General features: G+C 42.9%; 1 protein-coding gene across 4 annotated transcripts; it reads right to left on the reverse strand.

The window, feature by feature from the left end:
* Positions 1-775: 775 nt before the first annotated feature.
* kiaa0753 (KIAA0753 ortholog) lies at positions 776-25010 on the reverse strand. 4 transcript variants are annotated; one of them, XM_028573687.1, is made up of 18 exons: positions 24575-25010; positions 23623-23916; positions 23241-23508; positions 22972-23081; positions 22818-22880; positions 22182-22403; positions 20851-21028; positions 19572-19762; positions 19245-19375; positions 18437-18589; positions 17761-17850; positions 12265-12339; positions 12023-12065; positions 11684-11854; positions 11421-11502; positions 11073-11193; positions 4740-4973; positions 776-1797 (listed from the first exon to the last, which is right to left on the reverse strand). In XM_028573687.1, exons 1-18 carry the CDS (start codon positions 24698-24700, stop codon positions 1647-1649), a joined length of 2703 nt encoding a protein of 900 aa, XP_028429488.1. In that variant the 5' UTR covers positions 24701-25010; the 3' UTR covers positions 776-1646. The 4 variants fall into 4 exon arrangements, 3 of the variants coding, with proteins under 3 accessions (XP_028429488.1, XP_028429487.1, XP_028429489.1); XM_028573686.1 differs by having other exon boundaries at positions 19572-19765; XR_003692210.1 differs by lacking the exon at positions 776-1797 and adding an exon at positions 8156-8248 and having other exon boundaries at positions 4895-4973; positions 19572-19765.
* Positions 25011-25023: the final 13 nt, after the last annotated feature.

Genomic DNA, 25023 nt, shown 5'->3' on the forward strand with positions numbered 1-25023 from the left:
GACTATATTGCAGTCATCTGTATCCTCACCGATTCAGAGATGAGCTCTGATTAGGAGTCAGTGCCGGCAGAGGTGAGGTCAAACCTATATGACCATTTGAAATTAAATAAGGTGCAAACCAGTGCTAATTCTGGTCTGTGCACAGAAACATCGGTTTGTGAACGTTCATTTCTTATGTGACAGACGGTCGCTGTACATAAAGAAATGCACATGTGAAAGTAAATAAAGTAGGGAGCTGATTCTCTGGTTTGCTGATAACACAGTCTCACAGTGGAATGGTAAGTGGTGCCTGCTGAAGTGGCAGAAATGGAAATATGTTTTTAAATGTTGTATTTTTATCGCTTAAATGTCTCTTGGTAGAAAGTTCTGAAATTTCTGAACCACAACATTGAAAAATAATTAGAAAGCTGTTAAAAATGTACCTAATCATTTCATGCGTTTCATGTTCCCCATTCGCCATGTCAGAACAACCTCAGTTCTGTACAGAAGCAACACTCGCTTTGAGCCCACTGATTTCTATTTTTCCTGGATCGAAAAGAAGAAATTTGCACCGAGCTTGAGCATGTGAAAGCCTGCACGTATGCAGACGCCCACACAGAAGCCAGCCTGAGAGAAAATTGAGGCAGCTTATTCAATGTGAGCTAATTCATTCAGTCACTCTATGTCCCCTGTCAAAGGCTGGTCCCCACAGGCCAACGCAACATCTGGATGTGTCCCCTCTGCTCCGTCTGCACGGCTTTCATGTCGCTCTCAAGGGACTCAGACATTTACTTGGTCTGGTAAGTCCATCCTGTTTATTTTGCATTCAGAATTGACACTTTTCCCCATTACTGTGCAGGATTTAAGTTGGTAGGTAGCAACCGTATATAAACCAGTGGCCATTTTTTATTTAGCTCTGTGGGGAAAAAAATAAAACAGAAGTGAAGAAAAACACTGAAATGATGATTACAAAGTGGTGTGAAACCAATTATAAACTCTAAAATGAACGTCTACATGTATGTTACTCCTTACTGTACTGTATCTCCTCAGAGTGGTCATGACTTAACACGTTTATCAGTTAGGGGAAATAAAGCTTTATGCTGCATTAATTTATACATTTAAGCAAAAGAGGAAATTAAGTTACAATAGATTAAACACACGATGCCCTTGGTTTCCTACATCATTTTGTTGGTGACCGTATGCTTTTGATTTATTTCCATATTCCAACATGAATATAGAAAGTGTGAGTAATCCTTAGGGAGATTTAAACCAAGTGCAAGGGGAGGGCAGTAATCTTATAATCCTCTGTAATGTCGTAATGGTCTCTCCAAGCTTATCTAAACTAACCAAACTTTCCCAGCGGAATTCAATCACAGATACAGATGGACCACAAACAGTATTGTGACGCTCCCTGTGCAAGTCAACTATCTTGTCTGCTGCAGCTTCATTAAAAAAATATCTACAAACCTAGTTAAATAAAAATCTCTGTAAATTAACAAAATACGTACATAGGTGTAAGGGTATAACATCCGCTGAGAAACTAGAGACCCTAGGTCTTTGATATTTACATCTTTTGTGCTGAAAGTCTGACAATGCAGATGTTCAACTAAAATAATTACATATAATAATTTGTAAGAAACTGCTTCATTCATGATGCTGGAATCCTATTAGCTGACCAAAGCCGCAGCTGAAGCAGGCGGTGACTGGACCGGCTGAAGAAACTCGGAGGTGAAGACGGCCTCGGCGTACTCCTCCACAACATCCTGAAACTCTGCTGCCACGTCAGCCAAAGCCTCCGACAGCAACTCGTCTGCCAGGCTGGGGGACAAGAAAGAACAGAGGCATTAGAAAGAGAAAGACATTTTCCTTAAAAACAAGTAGCTAAGATGTCTCCTGAGGGTCAGTCTTTTCTGAATTAAATAGATATACAGTACATACAAATTTTAATTTGATAGAAAAGTCTGAATATAACATCTGACAAATCATGTTCTGCATCACAACAAATTAAACAAAATCATATATGAAATTCACGTGACCACTATTACTATTTCATTAGTCTCGCTTTGCCAGACCAGGGTCTGTCTAGTCCACACAGCATTCCAGGGTGGGAGAAAAATGTGCTCTGGTTTATTGGCATTTTTTTAAACCAATCACAATCGTCTTGGGCGGTGCTAAGCTGCGGACGGAGCCACGGTGCCTCTGCTAAAAAGTCTCAGGAAGGAACTTGTTTTGGTGGAACATGTGGACGTTCAAAAGTAGTTTTAGTCGTGCAACAGAAAACTCCGATTGGACAGATAGTCTAGCTAGCTGTCTGGATTTACCCTGCAGAGATCTGAGGAGCAGTTAACCATAGTCCTCACAAATCCACCGGAGGTTAGAACGCCAACACAAAGAAAGAGGAAGGGGACGGGACATTCGGCCAAAAAGAGCGTGATCCGGGGGAATTTCCGGCAGCACCGGAGCAGTACTGGAAGTGGACCGTCATGTATAGAGACTACTATTTCATAAAACTACAAAGAATCGACGTTGTGATTGTTGTTATATCCCATACTACATTGTTCTTTCCAATAGATGAAAGACTAGACCTTTTGAAAATTGGCAGATAATCTGGCTTCCTAAGATTTTAAAGGTCCAGTGTGTAACGTGCTTAGTTGTTCATCATCAAAATCTGTGTTGCCCGTTCACAAACTTGTCCTTTTTCATGAATATTTACCACCACTATTAATTCCAAGTATTCCTTTTGGCTTGAAATTTGACATTTGTATGAACTGGGGTAGACGCTCCATATTCATGCTCCATCTTGAAATACGTTGGCCGGTAAGGGACATACAGGACATACTGCTGCGCCTTTTGCGTTTTTGCTGTCACATGATAAACTCTCAGCTGCTGCTAATGCTGCTAATGGGTATCGTAGCTTCCCGGCCCCAGCAAGTTTGAAGAAGGAAACATGGAGGACCACACATATACAAAATCCAAATTTCAGGAACAGGAGTCTTCTTCTTCTTCGCCCAGAAAAAGAAAAAGGATAGATTGAAAAGAGCAAGAGACCGGCTTTTTGAAGAGTGAAGGCTACCGTAGCTGTAATACGTACTTTGAACTGCGTGGTGCGAGAGAGTTGATTGCAATATATGATCTCAACGCTAGATGGGAGAAATTCCCACACATTGGACCTTTAAAGAAAATGTAAATCATCACCCTTGAGTCATTATCTTCCAAAATGCATAAGGTGTGATCAAAGCAGTGTGTCTACTGACTTTCAAAGCTGGACATGAAAAACTCCTTGCCCTGAAAGGCATAAAATGGTGCGAAATAACTCAAAAGAGTGGCGCAGCACCAAGCTATATTTCAGTATTATGATTGATTTGACATTATCTGGGTCAACACACACACAAACTGAAGCAGGGACATATGAGATGAGCACAAGTGACGTACACTCTTGGATCTCCCTTACAGAGCCCCAGAAACGTCAAATCATTAGGTTGTCGGTGCAACGGAACAAGCTGAGTAATTGTGTGTTGATGAACTACCTGTACCTTTGAAGAATCAAGAAGGTAACTTTGCTCTCAACGCTGCATACAGGGTGAAACAGAGTGAAGAATGGATTGGGAACAGCCATTAGGAAATATTAATAACACTAATATGATAAAAGACATGCTCTACTGAATAACTCTTCATTATCTCTATGTTTAATGCTCCACAAATGATGAAATTCCCACCACAAAAAGTGAATTACCTCTAGGCTAGTAATTGTACAGTTTGCTATTAATTTATGAAAGAAATATTAAACAAAACTTCATCCAACTACTAAATTATTATCCTACTCCGTTTTGCAGTGCATTTTAATAATCATCTGTCCAAAAAATGCATTAAAGAAGTTCAAACGAAGGTTTAAATAGCTTTTTTAGTTTTCTTTGTTTTAGCTGTGGCAAAGTTTTGCTATTTTGCATTCAATGGGGGGTGGATCCACCAGGCAGCTCATTACCACCTCATCACACAGACAGGTTTCTGCACGGTGTCAGATTAGCAGGGGGTGTAGATGTAGACGCGTATATGTATGTGTTCTCTCTCCAAACACACAAAGGTAATTGGATGGCTTGTCCATATTTTTCTCCAACTTCAGAAAAGTACAGATCCATCTCATGAAGACTTTGGTTCATTGATGTGGGACTGATAATGAGCCAGTGGCACAAGAAGTCAGATCCCATGGGTGAGACTGGGCAACAGTTTTTTGGGTTATGAGTTTAAGCAAAACAACAATCTGTGACGCAGAGAGAAAAACAGACCAACTTAAAATCTGATCTCTTAGAAGTTTAGAACTGATATATCAAACACATGGATTCAGTATGTTGTTTGTATGTATGTGCATCGCTGAGGGGGAGTCTTCTGCACTCTGCATTGCAGCAACTTAAGAATTCTGTTAAGTATGCAAATTTGTGAGTGGGAGAGAAGAACAACGATGAATACCAGAGACACACTATGCAAACCATAATCTGCATGATCCTCTGAGAGTGAGCACTTCAGACTGCACATTATGTCTGTCAAACACAGGGCTGTCAGACACAGCTATGTCTGTCAAACACAAAACCGAGGAAGGACACATCTCGTGCCCATGAGGCTCTGGTGACAAAAACGATATAAGAATTATAAAACCTCAAAGACACAAAAATAATTCATTATTAGCACAGTTTAACTACAGACTCTGTAACACAGAGGGGGAATTGCGATGTTTGGAAACCTTCACTGTTAATCTTTCACAGTACCTGTCTGCGATGGCCCAGGGGTTAAAGTTGCCGACAGCCTCATGAGCTACAACATGCAGGTAGGCCTCGTAGTCTTCCCGGTACCGCCGGATGTTTCTCAGCATGCTGCCTGGCACGGAGATAGCAGTCCCCCGGCTTCTCTCCAACGGGCCTGGGAACACGGCGCTGTGTCTGTGCTGCTGTTCATCCTGGGATGCCTCCTCTGTCAGGCTGTTCTCAGAGAGGACGCTGTGCCTGAGGAGACACAAGAGGATGCCCATGAGGAGAGGCAAACAGTGGGGGAGGGATTCCACAACACCTTTTCATTACCTTGAGTGTTCTCACTATATGGTAAAGGACTTCTGAGGGCTGTGGACAAGAGGCAAACTCATTTATTGGCACAAGAGCCAGAATGGAGTGCAACGCTGCGATTGACCAGAAACACTTGCCGTCTAAGGCTGAGGATGATGAATTTAGGAGAGGTGTCAAAGCGCAGACCAGAGTGAGTCGGGGCTCAGCTGGGCATTGCCATGGTCTGGCTGGATAATCCTCTCTGCTTGGACAAATCAGCCTGGCTGCTGCAACGGCGCTCTCGGTGCTATATTTAGTGTTGCAGCAGTTCCCAAAGCAAAGTGCCTCTCTATTGTGCTCCCCGGCCTCGGCTGAACTTGTTTCTGTTTTGACTGTGGGGGCTGCAAACCGCGGTGGGGTGGCCATAAATATCAAAGTGTCAGCACAGTCAACTCTGCTTCCAGTCTGAAATGGGTCGATGTCTGATGGGCATCTGAGGAACAATGTGGAGAAAGCATCAATACAGCACACTGCAAATTCACTTCCTATTTATAGCCAGAATAGCACCCACGCTTTTTTGTGCCATATTCAAAACATGAACCAGCCTGCTTTTCCTGTCAACAAACACCCTTCAGACTGGGGCAAAAGCTCCAAGGCCAAGATTAACCTTGAATACACATCTGTAAAAAGGTGATGTAAATAAACAAAACAATACAAGTAACAGAAATGTTACGACTAAGTGTTAGTGTTACCTTCTAACAGATAAACAGCATTGGCTATTAGCAAAATCACCTCAAGTGACTTTCAAGTTGCTCTTCTAGTTTCTGTACAAAAGCTCTAGCCACGTATCGCCCGGGAAAACGGGGACCTGGCAAAGGCCGGGGCCATATGCCATATATCAAAAGGGACACATGCTGTGCTGAAGCTGAGTTGGACAAAGACAAATGTGACTCAGAGAAAGTAAGGGGTGATTCATGCGAGAGATTGAGAACAACAGGAAAGAAACAGGTGGAGGATGTATAGTGTTGCAACTTTCTTGCTTATTCAGTAATGCACTACTCAGACATATTTGATATTCAATCTCTTGAATACAATATCTTGTACTGGAATCAGATAGCATCGGAGTCATTTTTAAAGGAACACGCCAACTTATTGGGACTTTAGCTTATTCACCGTAACCCCCAGAGTAAGACAAGTCCATACATACCCTTCTCATCTCCATGCGTGCTGTAACGCTGCCTGACGGCTCCAGCCTTAGCTTAGCCTAGCATAGATCCTGCAGGTTCCAACTAGCCTACTGCTCCGAATTGTGACAAAATAACGCCAACATGTTCCTATTTACATGTTGTGATTTGTAGAGTCACAGCGTGTACAAAAAACAAGGTAACATGAGACACAGCCATCTTCTAACAGTAAACAAACCGGGAACTATATTCTCAGACAGGCTTACTGCGAGCATATCACTCCGCCCAATAACTATATTCTTCCACCTAAGAATATAGTTTTTGGTTTGTTTACAGTTAGAGAGACGGCTGTGTCTCATGTTACGTTGTTTTTTGTACACACTGTGACTCTATAAATCACAACATGTAAATAGGAACATGTTGGCGTTATTTTGTCACTTATTGGGAGCAGTAGGATTACTGGAACCATTCACCTGCAGGTTCTGTGCTGGCCTGATGCCGCTGGAGCCGTCAGACAGCATTACAGCACGCACAGAGATGAGAAGGGTATGTATGGACTGGTCTAACTCTGGGGGTTACGGTGAATAAGCTAAATTCACAATAAGTCGGCATGTTCCTTTAATGTAAGGCCACGACTGGATGCAGCCATTTACTGTGCAACACAGCCTTCAGCTTGTTTGTAATACTTGGCTTGAGAGGACAACTGTAGCCCTAAACAAAAGGGGCAGTGGAATGAAAGAGCAGATGAAAAAAATATACATGAAAGGTTCAGAATATGGCTGAGTGGGGCTTTCATCTTTCCATTGATTTGTTTGACCTGCTGATGCAGCTGCAGTTGGTCAGTCAGAGCATTAGCCAAGCAGGGGGGGTTCTTCACCATGGATACATAAATCTTCCAAAGATGAAATCTCTCACTCCATTGTCTGTGTGGTCGCTTGACAGCGCTCACACAAGCACAAAAACAGCCACGGTAAGGAATAATAGATGTTTTTGGAAATACTTTTCAGGAGGACAGTGCCAGTATTGTGTCTAGTGATACATGATGGAAGTGTTGAAATATCGGTGTGATGTAAACAACTACTTTGCCACAAAAATAGTAAACAAACTCTCTTCTGCGGTTGTCATGACTCCTAAGTAACCTCTAGCCTGAGCAGACCGAAAGCCTGAGCACCTGTACAATACAATTAAATCTGCTTTATTTCCTCTTTTCCTCAAATCAGCTAAAAGTCAATCAAATGGCATTCCACCATCAGTCCTCCGTGCATCAATGACAGCAACTACAATAATAAACTCAAAAGAGCCATGAGCGATAACAGTCTGCCAGTGTCATTAATGGTCAACAAATACACAATATACAATCAAAGAAGCCTCCAAAAATGTCTGCTGTCGAAAACTTTCTTCCTTCCTCGCCATTCTGCTACACTGAACACTATAGTAGAGGAGTCAACACTGACCGAGGATTAACACACACAAAACAAACTGCATTTGTAGGCTATTTTCCTCCATAGAAACTGATGAAAGTGTTTTTATTCTACTGCCCGGCAACATGAAAGCAGAATTATATATCATCAATAACATTCATATAAAGTTTCCCGGTCTGCTAAAGCTCAGTATACTTTATGCTGATTATTGCACAAAAGTATTAATTACCTGAACTCTTGGCAGATAAACAAATATCTAGACTGACCTGAAGTTGGCTGCAGCTTTAAAATACCTACTGGGACTTAAGTGTTTGTCACAATAACATTTTTCATTATCTGGAGAATTACTTCCCTTAATGAGGCCAGTGATTTGACTCTGGCTCAAGCTGAGGCATTAGCATTAAATCAAGTTTGTTTTCTTGGACACTAATGCAGCTTGTTTCCTTAGGCTGCAGATGAAAACTAACGATCAAATCTCATGTTACAATTATGAAGGACCACTGTCAAACTCAGATCCTGTTACTTCCTGGTAAAGACCTACACATTCTGGGGTGACCTCTGGGTTCGAAGCCGACCAGTGGGCCTTTGCTGCGTGGCATTCCCTCTCTCTCCCCCATTTCTTGTCTATCTGCATCTAAAAAAAAATGCATAAAAAGCCCCACAAATAATCTTTAAAAAAAGATCTATACAATATATCAACAACAGCTGAATTCAACACGCAGGCTGCAACAAGTTTAGGTAAGGCTGGTTCTTTGTGTGTTTTTGACACAATTTTCTTTACTTTATCTTCTCGGGTAAGTGAAGTAAAATGTAAATGGACAGCATTTATATAGTGCTTTTTTTTAGTCTCAACGACTACTCAAAGTGCTTTAGGTACCATTCACCATTCACACACATTCAGACACTGGTGGCTGAGGCTGCCATACGAGGTGCCACCTGCTCATCAGATAAACATTCACACTCATTCACACATCAATGGCGCAGCATCGGGAGCAATTTGTGGTTCAGTGTCTTGCCCAAGGACACTTTGTCATGAAGACTGCAAGGCCCAGGGATCAAACTACCGACCTTCCAATTGGTAGACTACTCCATCACCTTGTGCCACCTGGGTCAATTTAGAACCTAAAAATAAACCCTCAACTCACGATTAGAACTTGAAATCTGGGTGCTGGTATCCTTAATTAAGATAAAAAATGTAAAGACTAAGACAGCACTCCAATTTGACTTTATAATATTGCCACATGGACGTTTTGTGTTTTAACGTCCATGCGGCAATTATAAAGAAACTGTGCCAAATGACTCCCTACTTCCAACTGTACTACTTCTAAAGGGACTAAGCACTTTGAAAAAAGAGCTGCTGTCTCTGTACAAGATTCTGTTTGCATCTCGTTGTAGGGCATAAGAAAAAGTGATTCTGCTTGTAGTAGCGGTCACTAACTGCACCAAGTGTAACCTTTATTGGCAGCTTTCTCAGTGAACTCTTGATATACAATTATATTGTACCAGCACAGAGAAGAAGATTACATTTGGCTATGAAAACATGAAATAAATATGAAAATTAAGATTTTTTTTTTCACAGACAAAAGGTACTTATTCAAGCAGCCGGTAAGTAACTACTAAATTGATCGGGTCTTCATGAAGAGCACAGAAGAAGTGACTAATGTGGACAATGTATTAGAATCAATGGTTATTATTTTTCAAATGATAACGAGTACAATTACTGCTTGGCAAGCAATCTTGGAGCCACATATTTCTTATACACAACCGTCATCAATACAAACAAAGTTCTGCTGTCATGTTGAGTGGGTTTTATTATTGCTTTAGAAATGTTGAGGAGCTCTAATGGAAAAGAGATACTGTGACGCCATGATGTGTGAGTCAGCTGACAGCAAAGCCACCCAATCCATGCTGCTGAATTTTCTGTCACTCAGTGATTACTAAGGGACTATGTTGATCAATGTACCGACAGCAATCAATAGTCATTACTCTATGGCCAAGAAATCTCAGATGTTGCTATTAAAAACATCAACTAACAGATTAGCTTTATAAAGAATACATATCAACCACTTCTTAGTAAAAAGCAGACTAGTGCTGAAATGCTGAGCTGCTTAATTATTGATGACAACTTTTGTTCTTTATTTGAAATTAATTTAGGTCAATTTACAGAGATTTGATATTTACTTTGACATTATTTCTACCGATCAATGTCAAAGAAATCCTAATTACATCGACTGTGATTCAATGTGTTAAAAAAGAAAACATGAAAAGGTCCAGCCAGGGGCAATGCTTTTTAAAAGGCAGTGTAATTTGGACTGAGGATAAAAGTGATGTAGGCAGGTCTGTCTATATTTTATGCTCTAGAGAAATTAGGGAGATTCAGAACAAATGAGCTGGCAGTTCTCAAATGACTTTGTCCCTGTTAAAAAGCTGCAAGGCTGAATTCCTCTGAAGAAAGTATAAGTAATGAAAAGACATTAAACCTTTTAGAAAAAATTAGACAGTACTTAGTTGACTTCCAAGCGCCAGTGTTGGCAAAAAATAGAGCTATTACTTGATGGATGTGTTACGAAGACAGAGTCTAAGATGAGTCACAGAGGGTAAAGTTTCCATTATGGGAACTGTAACTGATGCACTTCAGGTCTCACTGGCTTTAATTTGCTAATGTTGCTGCTTGAATTTGTTAGAAGCAGCATCCTGCTGGCTTGTCTGTGTCAATAACTTCCAGTCCTTCCACTCCCTTTTCTCCTCCTTCCAAGTTCCTCATTAATTTAAGCAGAACAGCAGCTGCAGCCAAAGCCCTGGGCAGTGGAGGGTCTCTCTGTGGAGTCTGCTGCCAGAGTCAGGAATAGACTCTGCCCTGGGTATGGTAGCCACCAAGTGAGTTTTTGCGGGATGACTAAGGCCTCCCAGTGGGAGAGTGATTATAGGGCACCGACACGTCATGTGGAAAAAAACACTAACTGTGCATCGTTGGAAAACCGTTACTTTACTTTTTATCAAGTCTAGAGGCCTAATTAAACCAATAGTGAATGACTTTCTGTGGATGATGCTGCTGTTGCTCTTAGTTTCGCAGCACAACAGGAAGTCCTAAACTGAAATTTGATATTTGTTTTTCTCATGAAAAGTGACCTAGACTCTCCAAGAGAGAGCTGTAGATGTATATGCCTTTTAAATAAGGGTTTTATCATAATGTCATATAATACTCACTATTGTGTTGGAGCCATGGTTACTTAAAATGGGGGCACAGACCTTTAATTTTAGCTCAAAAGATTGGGAATGAAGTTAAATAGGTCAAAGCAGGATACTGCTCTCCAGATAATATTATGGGAGCACTCCAAAATGTCTCTTTAAGATAAATAAAACACAGCAAGGAGGGGAAGCCATCAGCAAAAGATGAGAGTTAGAAATGGTGTGTTAATCGAGTGTAAGAAAACGGGGTAAAGGACATAGAAACCCACCCAGTCTCCACAGGTTTCTCTAGGACAATATCAGCTGCAGAGCTCTGCCTCGGCACTGGCCTTGTAACACTAATTGGCTGAGGAGAGGTTGGCCTGGAGCCCGGAGCATGGTACTGGGTTCCTGGGAGAGAACAGAGAGGAAGGGGGGTAGTGGTAGTGTGTGTTGAGAGGGATGAGGTGGAGCAGGGGACAGACAGATAGACAGAACAAAACAAGCAGAGCATGAAGTCAGAATGACAAGTATTAACCTACCCTTGTCAGTTGTAGCGCTGTCGCCACCTACAGGAGACATCAGGCAAATCATTTATCTAAATGCAGTTAGAGGGGATAAACAGAAGTGTTTTTTACCTGCTGCTCCTGGTCGCTCCCAGTGAAGAGGGTCTGAGTAGGTGATAGAAGCAAACCGTCTCCTCACTTCCTCCTGATCTCTCTGCTCAGACACAAACATATAAATACCTTCTAATGAACAAATTGTCCACCTGCCAATAGACACTGAATCAGTAAACAACACCAGACCAAAGCTGTCACAAAAGCTCTCTATAAATGACTGATCACTGCTCCACGCTGACCTTCTGTTGGTGGGCCTTTCTGTACACTAGGGCAGCTCTCACCTGTATCTCCTCCATACGAAGCAGCATACTCTCCAGGGTGGGGGCCTGCAGCCTACACAGGGCCATGCCCTCCAACTGTCCCTCTGTCTCAGCAGCCCACGCCGCCCGCGCAGTGTCCTCCAACAGATCTTCCAGCAGCGCCTCACTCAGCTGCTCAGCACTCTCTGCTGCCTGTGGAGGACAACATCCACAAAAGAATATTGGGCCAAATTGTACAACTGTTCAGTTCATGTTGTTTAATCATGGCCATGATACCAAATTCAAACTGTATTCAATAGCAACACTATTTCTCCTCTCCCCTGCGAATTATTGTACAAAAACAACAGCAGTGCAGCTCACCCTCTCTGCAGCCTGTTCAGACAGCGAGGAGCACATCCTGTCACTTTTGAAGTCCATAAAAAACAATACAGATACTCTTCACTTACTTACAGTGGTAAATTAGAAGGTAAATACAAGCGCTATGTTTTCTTTTGACAAAAAAAATTTATTGATCGTTTTCCTCTTCATATAAGGAGACATATAAAAGGAAGGGAAGTGAGATCAAATCTGGCACTACCCAGACAACAGATGGGTCTTCTCACCTGTGCTTCTTCATCCAGAAGGGGCTGAATTCTCTCCGAGACAACTTCTGACCTGTAAACCAAAACACACCCACACTGCGCGCTGTCACAGAAGAAGTTCTGTAACCAAAACACTTTTTTTTTCTTTTTAAGCCTGATTGGATCCTACACAATTTACTGTGGTTAAAAAGCGTCAAAACTATCAAACTATCACTACTCTGCATTAGGGCTGCAACAACGAATCGATAAAATCGATAAAATTCGATTACTAAAAAAGTTGGCAACGAATTTAATTATCGATTTGTTGTGTCGCGCAACTATTACGCCACCTAGTCGCGGAGATGAAAAAAAAAATTGTTGAGCGCAGAGCGGGGGTAGAGGAAATACGGAGAGAGACCGGAGAGACCCGTAACGTTGTTCTGAAACACTCGGCGGAGGCAGAGAAATCAGTATGACCCGAGTCATCCAAGGTGTGGGAGCATTTCACACTAAATCAATCAAAAACGTGTTAATTGCAAGATAAGCAAAAGCGACACGGCATGGCAGGGGCGCACCACGGTGATGAGTCAGCACCTAAAACGTAAACCTGTTGGAGTCCTTGATGAGGAGGAAGGGAGTTCAACAGCAGGGTAAAGTCACTACACTATCCTACTTCTGTTCCGGTCTGAAGGGAGGAACGTACCATCCCTCCAGTAGCTCTTCTGTTGCTGCCGTTTACTCGTTATCCAGCTGACTAGCATGACAAGCTAGCGTTAGCTCGGTAATAACAGTAATAAAGCAGGGGGTACAGTTTACAAGACTAAAGACACTGTTTTATTCACTCGCCTTTTTTGGCCCATTCATTTTTCAATCTGTTGTCATGTATATATTATGTGCTTTGTCCCATATCAGTTATTGTTGACAAATATATTAGTGTGTGGTGTATAAACGAACTTAACTTGCACTTACTACAATGATGGTAATAATTTAATGAATGTGTGTGTGTGTGTGTGTGTCCGTCTGTCTGTCTGTCTTGTCTGTATCTGCTATTTGGGTTACTTACCTTTACATAACTATTAACTAAAACAACAAGTATGTATGTATTGAGTTGATGTAAATCAAAAAAATTTTTTATCCGATTCATAGATTAATCAAAAAAATAAGACAGATTAATCGATTATTAAAATAAAATAATAATAAAATAATAAAAAGCTAGGCAGAGATGGAGTGACCCTGCCCGGAGGAAGCCCGGGGCCCCCGTCTGGAGCCATGCCCAGACGGCGGGCTCGTCGGCGAGCGCCTGGTGGCCGGGTTTGCCACGGAGCCCGGCCGGGCACAGCCCGAACAAGCTACGTGGCTCCCATCTCTCCAGCCCATGGGCCCACCACCTGTGGGAGGAACCGTTGGGGTCGGGTGCGATGCCACATGGGTGGCAGTGAAGGTCAGGGGCCTCGACGGACCAGACCCGGGCGGCAGACGCTGGCTCTGGGGACGTGGAACGTCACCTCTCTGTGGGGAAGGAGCCGGAACTGGTGCGGGAGGTGGAGCGCTACGGTTAGATCTGGTGGGGCTTACCTCTACGCACAGTCTTGGTTCTGGAACCATACTCCTGGATAGGGGTTGGACTCTTTTCTTCTCGGAGTTGCCCAGGGTGTGAGGCGCCGGGCGGGCGTGGGGATACTCACAAGCCCCGGCTGAGCGCCCGCTGTGTTGGAGTTTACCCGGTGGACGAGAGGGTCGCCTCCCCACGCCTGCGGGTTGTGGGGGAAAACTCTGACTGTTTGTGCATATGCACCAAACAGGAGTTCGGAGTATTCGGCCTTCTTGGAGACCTTGACTGGAGTCCTGCATGGGGCTCCAGTGGGGGACTCCATTGTTCTGCTGGGGACTTCAACGCACGTGGGCAATGATGGAGACACCTGAGAGGCGTGATTGGGAGGAACGGCCTCCCTGATCTAAACCAGAGTGGTTGTTTGTTGTTGGACTTCTGTGCTAGTCATGGATTGTCTATAACGAACACCATGTTCGAACATAGGGATGCTCATAAGTGTACCTGGTACCAGAGCACCCTAGGCCAAGGTCAATGATCAATTTCATAATCGTGTCATCTGATCTGAGGCCGTATGTTTTGGACACTCGGGTGAAGAGAGGGGCAGAGCTGTCAACCGATCACCATCTGGTGGTGAGTTGGGTCAGGGGAAGACTCTGGACAGACCTGGTAAGCCCAAACGTAGTGCGGGTAAATTGGGAACGTCTGAGGAGGCCCCTGTCCAACGGACTTTCAACTCACACCTCCGGGCGGAGCTTTTCGTGCATCCCTGTGGAGGCTGGGGGCATTGAACCCGAGTGGACAATGTTCAAAGTTTCCATTGCTGAAGCTGCGGCGAGGAGCTGTGCTCTTAGGGTCTTAGGTGCCTCAAGGGGCGGTAACCCACGAACACCGTGGTGGACACCAGTGGTCAGGGAAGCCGTCCGACTGAAGAAGGAGTCTTTCCGGGATATGTTATCCCGGAGGACTCGGAGGCAGTTGCAGGGCACCGAAGGGCCGAAGGGCTGCAGCCTCTGCCGTGAAAGAGGCAAAGCAGCGGGTGTGGGAGAAGTTTGGAGAAGACATGGAGAAGGACTTTCGGTCGGCACCAAAGTGCTTCTGGAAAACTGTTCGCCACCTCAGGAGGGGGAAGCGGGAACCATCCAAGCTGTGTACAGTAAGGATGGGACACTGTTGACCTCAACTGAGGAGGTAATAGGGCGGTGGAAGGAGCACTTTGAGGAACTACTGAATCCGACTAATACGCCCTCTATGTTAGAGGCAGAGCTGGAGGATAATGGGGGATTGTCGTCGATTTCCCAGGCGGAAGTCACTGATGTAGTCAAACAACTACACAGTGGCAAAGCCCCGGGGATTGATGAGATCCATCCAGAAATGCTCAAGGCTCTGGGTGTGGAGGGGCTGTCCTGGTTGACACGCCTCTTCAACATTGCGTGGAAGTCTGGGACGGTGCCAAAGGAGTGGCAGACTGGGGTGGTGGTTCCCCTTTTTAAAAAGGGGGACCAGAGGGTGTGTGCAATTATAGGGGTATCACACTTCTCAGCCTCCCTGGTAAAGTCTACTCCAAGGTGCTGGAAAGGAGGGTTCGGCCGATAGTCGAACCTTGGGTTGAGGAGGAACAATGCGGATTCCGTCCTGGTCGTGGAACAACGGACCAGCTCTTCACTCGCAAGGATCCTGGAGGGAGCCTGGGAGTATGCCCAACCGGTCTACATGTGTTTTGTGGATTTGGAGAAGGCGTATGACCGGGTCCCCCGGGAGATACTGTGGGAGGTGCTGCGGGAGTATGGGGTGAGGGGGTCTCTACTCAGGGCCATCCAATCTATGTATGACCAAAGTGAGAGCTGTGTCCGGGTTCTCGGTAGTAAGTCGGACTCGTTTCAGGTGAGGGTTGGCCTCCGCCAGGGCTGCGCTTTGTCACCAATCCTGTTTGTAATATTTATGGACAGGATATCGAGGCGTAGTCGGGATGGGGAGGGGTTGCAGTTTGGTGGGCTGGGGATCTCATCGCTGCTCTTTGCAGATGATGTGGTCCTGATGGCATCATCGGCCTGCGACCTTCAGCACTCACTGGATCGGGTTCGCAACCGAGTGTGAAGCGGTTGGGATGAGGATCAGCACCTCCAAATCTGAGGCCATGGTTCTCAGCAGGAAACCGATGGAATGCCTTCTCCAGGTAGGGAATGAGTCCTTACCCCAAGTGAAGGAGTTCAAGTACCTTGGGGTTTTGTTCGCGAGTGAGGGGACAATGGAGCGGGAGATTGGTCGGAGAATCGGGCGCAGCGGGTGTGGTATTGCATTCAATCTATCGCACCGTTAGATGAAAAGAGAGCTTAGCCAGAAGGCAAAGCTCTCGATCTACCGGTCAGTTTTCGTTCCTACCCTCACCTATGGTCATGAAGGCTGGGTCATGACCGAAAGAACGAGATCCAGGGTACAAGCGGCTGAAATGGGTTTCCTCAGGAGGGTGGCTGGCGTCTCCCTTAGAGATAGGGTGAGAAGCTCAGTCATCCGTGAGGAGCTCGGAGTAGAGCCGCTGCTCCTTTGCGTCGAAAGGAGCCAGTTGAGGTGGTTCGGGCATCTGGTAAGGATGCCCCCTGGGCGCCTCCCTAGGGAGGTGTTCCAGGCACGTCCAGCTGGGAGGAGGCCTCGGGGAAGACCCAGGACTAGGTGGAGGGATTATATCTCCAACCTGGCCTGGGAACGCCTCGGGATCCCCCAGTTGGAGCTGGTTAATGTTGCTCGGGAAAGGGAAGTTTGGGGTCCCCTGCTGGAGCTGCTCCCCCCGCGACCCGACACCGGATAAGCGGACGAAGATGGATGGATGGATGGATAAAATAATCGTTAGTTGCAGCCCTACTCTGCATAGAAGCAAACCTTGTGAACACTGCAGTAAATGTACCCTGGTTTCTTTCACTGTAGAAGCCAATGAATATGTTCACAAAGCCTGACACGCTTCTTACAGCTAAAATCGGTTCTGGGCATAATAACTCGGAAGAGATTCATTTGATGAAGGTGACATGAGCATTACATACGAGAAATAATCTGTAATTGTGAAGGGGTCTATTGTGCAATACCGATCACCTGTTAACAAGTGACAGGTTTTGTGTAATAGCTGTCATTTGTTAACAGGGGGATCAGGTGGAGCAACTGCCTCCTGGCCCAAAACACAATAAGATATGATGGCTCTGTGATTTTAGCTCTTTGCCATGAAGTTAACTGGAATATTTTTACTCCTTAAAAAAAGCCCAGTCCCTTAATACATGTTTTATAATCCTGTAAAATTTAGGGGCATGCATACAAAAATTGTACATTCGTCCATTAGTATACAGCATTTTCTTATGATATATTGATAATGGTATGTCATATTTAATGTAGAGTGTGTGGGTGTTTTGGGTCCATTAAATAACTGTATCAAGTACTTTGTGCTACATTTTTATGTATGAAAAGTGCTATATAAATAAAGTCTGATTGATTGATATAGTACTGCCTTGGGTTGGCAGTAATCCAAACAGGACATAGAACACATCTCAGTATGTGTTATCATTATATACAGTATGTAATGTATATTGTACAGTGATTGATTAATAGGGCCCCTGAAGAAAGCTCTACCTCCCTTCTGCCAATATTACTAGGACCTTTTCCCTGATGAAGTGTCCTGTGGAGTTTACATTGAAAATGGGGAGCCACTCATAGAAAAATAGCTTGATTGAAATAGATCAATTTAATTTTTCTTATTGGCCAGGGATTTGGGGAAATGTTTTATTTTAAAGTCAGCTGTCTTAATTGTCTACATATTTTTCTGTGTAGTTTGGTATTTCTTGTCATAATTTTAATGTAGGTTGTAATTTGGGTACAGATGGCATCAACAAAGTATCGGTTTTCCAGCTGGATCAATATCCAACAACTGAAACAACATTACGACCTTCAACTTCCATCCCCTCAGATCCTTTAAGCCTGCTAAATCTGTAATTATATTTATTGTGTACCTTAATGTCTGAATGCATTCAGCCTCTTCTTTACTCAGCTGTTTGAGCTCCTTCAGTCTCTGCATCGTCATCTTATCCAACCAGGCTTTCCTGTACCAAGCCAATAACCATCAAATGAAGCAAAAATGCAAGCTCAATTAAGCATTTCACACAAATACCTTATAATCCTCATCTCTGAAATCAGTCTGCTAGCCCCTGATTAATTGGAAAGCACAATTGTAGTATTTAAGATTTGATTAAACAGAGACATATGTGGAACACTCAATCAAAGAGGTGCTTATGAGCACTGAAAACAGGCCAACTATTAATCAGCCATAAAGAGAAATGGCCTCAATCTAGCACGCACCTAGATTCATTTATTGGAAAGAATTAATTTTGAATTAGAATCAGAGTATTGCCTTTGGCTCTCAGCAAGTGGGGTCTGACACAGAGGTTAGAAAACTTACTGAATGAGTCATTAAAATTCCATTTATTTAGCAGTTTCCTCTCGCTGGCACAGATAATCTGATGTATGTATGTATGTATGTATGTATGTATGTATGTATGTATGTATATATATGTAAAGAATAAATAACAAAACCCCCAAAATGACCAATCTGAGGAACTACAACATTTCATGCTGAAATATCTGATAAATAGAAGAGAAATATCTGGAAATAATTTGAAGGAGATTTGCCTTAATGCTTCATTCTGAGCTTGTTTCTTCTTTTCTGAGCTCAAGGCCGGCTCTGCTACCAAACCACCGGCCACCGTCTGCTTTGGAGGGCTGACCAAGGGCTTCACGGGAGAGAAAAGACATCGAGGCTCTGGTCTTCTCCTTGGAGGGGATCTGTGGAGATAACAGCAGACGGATGAAAGAATAACAAACACAGACAGATAGAAGGAATATGGAGATGACAAACAGGGAAAGGGAAAGAGAGCAAGCTATTTTACACAAAGAACCTGCAACATTTTTAAACATAGGGGTCTCCCATACATACATCTTTCAATTTCCATTTTTAATTTAAATATGACCTGTCTAACATGTTTGTTACCTGAGAGAACAGACATGATTGGGAATTGTTTTAAGCTATACCTTTGCCGTTTCTTATCTTATAACCTTGATATGAATATGCCATGGCTGATGGTATGATGTATTTTACAATACAAATTATTTTTCTAATAAAGCCACTTTGTGGCAAAAATGAACAATTTAATAGACAGGTCTCCGCTGGCACTTGTTCCTTCCTTCTTTTTCTAAATGTTATTTTTTCAAGAGCACAGTCATTCATAATGCATTAATGAGCATAATGGATGAAAACTGTTATCTTGACATTAGAGTTTCTGACATTACGGTACATAGCAGACATAACAGTATAACCTTAGTTATGTAATGACTTCAATCATCCAGTGTGCACTGAGAGCAAACATATTAGTGAACAACAGATGATTTAAATGAAAGAAAAGAAAGTGTCATCAGATGTACAGAGACATGAAAGGCTCACCGCTGTGGAGGAGGAGAGTGAGGCGATGTAGGTATCCAGGGCACCGAGCGCTCTTTTTGGGGCAGCTGGTTCACTCGGAGCTGAGAGGAGACCGTAGGCTGCTGGAAACCTGCCTCTTTTATCTGATTACGCTACGACAAGAAATATAACTTATACATTTAGATCGTTTACATGATCCTGACATTGTTTAAATCTTTGAAGTGACCGCTGGCACACCTTTATATGCCTTTTCACAGTGGATGTTAATAAAAATATAATATGAAGCATTTCCTGTGTGTTAGAACATATTTAAGTAAGTATTAAGCGTTGTAGAAGTCAAGCCAACACCTTCATTATAATGTCAGCCCTGCTTCTCTCAAAGTGTAGAGCCCCTCCTTTTCTGCAGGTGGTCTGAGGTGGTCCCTGCAGCTCTCTGAGCTCTCTCTGGGCCAGGCTCTCCAGGCCAGCCCTGAGCACCTCTCTCCTGTTCAGAAGCTGGTGAGAAGTAGTTTTGGGCTTCTGTGAGGTCATCCTCCTACCTGCTGACACATATGCAAAACTCAACATTTGGCTGGTTGTAATCTTAAAGCTATAGTGCGTCACCCCCATGAGGAATTCTAAGTGATGACAACAACTGTCGTTGCATCCACATGACGCAAGCTTTCTGTGATCACGCACCCCCCCCTCCTTCAAGCTACTGCTTGTAACCAAGGAGGACACAGAGGATTAAAAAAACATGATGGACTCTTCAGGAGTAGGAGAGGTAATCTCACTCAAGTTTCTGTGCGCGAAGAAAGAACTCACCAGACGCCACAATCTTCTGAACATAGTCCTACTGAGAAATCCAGAGAGTTGTGTTGAGCTGATAGTCCTAATTAGCTTTGTAGCAACTCATTTGGCAATGGCTTGAATGTAACGGACGTTCATTAATATCAAAAAGTTATGCACTAAAGCTTTAATTTATTGAATCTCGTGTAAATAGAAATTAAGGAATAGCATGAGCTCTCCATCACTTTTAAACGTAAGTAAATCAGTTTGGGACCTGGGGGCCGAAGGCATGATGCAACACAACAAAACACCTCCAATTTGACAATTAGCTAACACTCTTGACAACCATCTCTTTCAAAGGATGCCTCTCAGCCCAATAGGTGCCAGCAGGAGTTCATAAGATTAAGCAACAGGGGACCGACGGCCAGAGTTCTGCACTTTAGTTCCCATTTTTCCCTTCCTATCACTTCTTCGTGGCTCCTAATTAATTTTCAGCCGGGTACAGCCATTTAAGCACAGTGGGGGGACCAAGCACAACTGCACAAAAGCCCTTAGGTGTCTTCCAGATACTCAAGACTAAATGGTTTGTTCTTCATCAAAAGGCATACACACAATTTAATATGTGTGCGGTTTTCAGAGGCTTGGGCAACCGGTAGGTCATGGCTTTAAGCAGGAAATTATGAAGCATTCATATTGGATTAATGAGGTTTGAAATTGTCTTAATGAATACTGTTACTGAGGGTATACATTTAGAAAAGACTAATATTACTTACAAAGTTACACACGCACAAACGGCTTACCAAAGAGAAGTAAAGGCTTATTAACATGCTAACTAAATCCAGGAAAAATAACCACTCACCACGGACACCTCTTTTGGGATTTGCCGGTTTGCGAGGACCTTGAACAGCTGAGGTGCTGGGACCCTTGGGTGCACTAGTAGGTGACATGCTGCGATGAGGAGACTTCCTGTGTGGAGGACATGCTTGGGCCTGCATCTTTTCGAGCAGCTCTTGTTTACTGAGGGCAGAATCCAAAGTCTAAGACGAATAGAGGGACAATACAATGCTTTTTTCGATTTACTGTCCTTTTAAAAATAAACAACATGACAAAGACAATCATGCGGAACAGATATCTATAAACCAAGAGCCACGTGCAGTGCGGTCATAAAGTGTACGGATGATATATAACAAGTAGAGACCCGGACTTATCTTTAATTTCAGGGTATTTACTGGGGAGGGAGGGGTAGGGGGATCTGATTGATTTCTTTTCTTTTTTTGCTTAGAATCATTATTTATTTATTACTTACCAAAAATTCAGCTAAATATATTCTGTTTATAGAGTACCGCCGATGGCGCATAAAAAAATTCCATGTTATGTTCTTCTTTACAAAGTAAATAAATGTCAGACTGACTGAATGACATGTTATGTGCATTCTTCTTTGAAAACTATTAGTTTTTAGAAATGTCTCATGATATATTGTCTCTAGAAGTATATTATTTTGATTTTGTTAAAGAAGGAAAAGAAAATTGCAATATTCAATACTATCGAATAGCAATACTTCTAGAATCGCAATAAATGGAAATCGCAATAACAATCAAATCGACACCCATGTACCGTGAAATAATTGAATCAGGACAAGCATACCGTCCCAGCCCTAGTATTATTTTTTTGGAGGACAGAAAGTAAATGGAAAGATTAACTTAGACTTGAATAAAGTCATCTTATTTTGAAAGGTTGGTCTATTACAGCCATTACTCGACGATGACCCACAAACAGTGGCAGACACTTTTTATTTACTCATCACTTGCGATGCTCTGCCAGACTTGAGCTGCAGTTATCTCCACTTGATGCATGATTGTCTTCAGTAATCACTTTAAATGACCTTGTTGATAGGTGCTAGACAAACACATGTCCCTGGCCTTCAGTAAGTAAAACACTAAATCAGTTGGACTAAGGTCAGGTGGCTGATATGGCCTGTAAATCATTCCACAAAACACTGTTTAGGTTGTCTGCCTGTATGTTTCAGATTATTGTTTTGCTATATTGTCCTAAAATTAGGGAAAATTTAAACAATGAGTCCTTCATACTCATAGTTGTTACATTTCAAATCAACTGTGTTAGAATGGAGCCACAACAATGAAAAGGATATTATTGTCCAAATACTCTGGATTTGAACTTTATGCTCCTTACCTCTAGTTTCTGCAGGATGTCGAGGGCCGTCTCAGGCACAGCTGAACACTGTTGTACTTCAACCTTAGCTGAGCACAAAGAGAGCTGGCGAATCAGCTGGCTCAGCTCTTTGTAATAAGGGGGTACCTTGCCATGAGATACATCTGAAAGCTGGTGGATTACAACCTGTAAGGCCCTGAGTGTCCCACGGTGGGCAGCTGCAAGCCTGTTTATTGCCATGGACTGAAAGAAGAACAGAAAGTAATTTACCACTGACTAAAACTGATACATCGATGATTTCTGCTTAGCAGTACAGCTGACAAAACTTTAGCAACATAATATAATTTAAAGAATAAACAATTGTTGGTAAAAGTACCGCCACATGAAACTTTGAACATCAAGTTACTTGTTACTGATTTTTGGGGGAAACAAACATATTTTGTTTAATGCCTGTCATAGAAACAAATAAAACTAATACAATTGTGGTTTCAGACCACTCACTGGTGTGTCTGATTGGCAAGTAGAACATTTATTTTTTGAGGGACAGGAAGCCCCAGAAAGTAATTTGATATGGGGTTTTGAACGCTGTATCATCAATAACTAATACATGAGCTCTACACATCAGTATAGAGATGTGTGACAATGCTGAAAACATACCTTTTTGGCACCGTGCATTTTCTGGCTTCGTAGTTTCTCTATATCTTCTTGTATCTCGTTTACCTATTAAATAATGATTTTGTAGACAAGTGTTTATAGATACAGAACAAATTAAAAAAGTCAGTAATGGTTTATGTGCTTGAGGTTTAAATACCTGTTGCTGAAGAACATAGATGACACGTGCTGAGCGGGCTGCCTGCTTTTGTCTGCGTATCTCCAGCTTGTTTTGCTCTTCAGGCTCCAGTGGATCTTCTATCTTCTCCCCTGTTGTTTGAACCCCATTATTCATTACTGATTAGTTTAATCCATTATGTGTGCAATGTAAAGCCATAATAGTGTGCTGATTGTGGTGGGTGCCAAAATTGTGATTTTTGTGTATTAACAGTAAGACACACGCCTATTGTGACAAAGGTGAGCTGTTACCTTTGCTGGCTAGCTCTTCTACTTTCTGAATATACACTTCTAGCTCATTCTGCAGCTTGCAAATCTCCTGGCTTAAAGGAGTCCGTTTGCCTCCTTCAAATTGCCTTGGGCCAGGGTCTCTGGTTGGGGGTGACTGGCCAATCCGAGGCAAGGAAGAAATGGGACGCTTCTGGGGTGTGCGCACCAACAATTTGCGTCCAGGTCGGGTTGCTTTCTCTTTTGGACTGGAGGTTTTTAACTTGTTCTTATTCGGAGTGGCTGCAAGCTCCTATAGAGAGAGAAAAAGACTCAATAAATGAACAAAGTGGCAATCATGCTTTAAATATGACATAAATGTAGCGTATTAATTATAAACTATGTACCGTTAATCTACATCAATTACCTGGAGCAACTCGACATCACTCATTTCAAGGAGGGAGGCCTCCTGTTTGGGTTTAGCAGGGGATTTTATGAGTGACTCAAGGCGCCTTCGTCTCACATCTCGCTTGGCCAGCTGCACCGCAGCCCGCAGTCTCTCTTCTGAGAGAGTGGTAAAGCTGATGGAGCTTCTGGTGCTGCCACCTTTTTCACGCTCCTCTGACAGCGGCAGCAGCCTCTCTATCACTATTGGGGCTGGCTGGCATATATGGGTGGCACGGTTGCTGGTACTTGCAGGGATGGCTTCATTGAACAATAGCTGTTGCGTGTAAGACAACGATCAGTCTTAACCAGTCTCATATGTGATATAAAGAGCAATGCGATACTCAGTCATGCTTTTCACACCACTTTCTCAACAAGTTATTTCTGTCTTTAATGTCATTTTAACCCAGTTGCCAGTTTGTTTGGTGCAATTAGCTAAATCCGATGTGAATCTAAAGCAACAGTGCAAGAATAAATCTTATCTTAAGTTTTTTGTTTAAGCTGCTTTTAAAAGTTGTTTTGGGGGTTGTACTATTTGGTTCTGTTGAACTGTATTGTGCTATACTGAGAGGTGTGTCTAATACAGTATTTATTCTATCCTCACTGATATACATGGACAACATTTAGAAATGACTTAGTACAACGCCATACAATCCAACGGCACCACACACAACAGTCCCCTAATATGACCATTTAACGTTAACTTAAATCAACACCTCTCTAGAACAGTTTCAACAAAAAATGAACATTTTAACCTTCATGAAGGTAGGGTGTATTGCAAGGCTGATTTGTCAGAGTAAATTGAATTTAACTAGTTGTACCAAATCAGCTGGCAACAGTGTGGATGCGTGCACTTGTCAGATACCATAAGCTATCTAGAATAGAAAAGATATAACATAGTTGAATATTGCGTATGTCATTGTTGTTTAAGTTACCTTGGTTTGGGACATCTCAGTAGATAAAATGGGCCCGTTTCGGGTTGAACCTGAAACAAGCCAGTCTCTCCTGGGACTGTGCTGTCCTACAGAAGCCGTGGGACAACTCGACAACTGTGCACTCATTACAGTTCTGTCAAAACAGCAAACAATTCTTGATATATAGCTAGCGTTAGCTAATGCTAATGCTAGTTAGCATTAGCTAGCTAGCTAACTAGCTACGCTTTTGAATTGAAGTTTGCAAACATTACGTTAATCCAAACATAATCCATTCGACCATCGCGTGTAACCACTTGTTTAGTTTACACAGAAATGATAGCTAAATTAGCTAGGCACGTAGCGTCTCTAAGTGGATGTTGATTAAAGTATGTGACATGGTTAACTTTCTCAAATCTTTGTCCGAGCTTGTCAACAGTTTGAAACGCCGCCATGACAACAACAGAACGTCG

This window comes from Perca flavescens, chromosome 3 (genome assembly GCF_004354835.1).
Source record: "Perca flavescens isolate YP-PL-M2 chromosome 3, PFLA_1.0, whole genome shotgun sequence".
In the NCBI taxonomy this organism is placed as follows: Eukaryota; Metazoa; Chordata; class Actinopteri; order Perciformes; family Percidae; genus Perca; species Perca flavescens.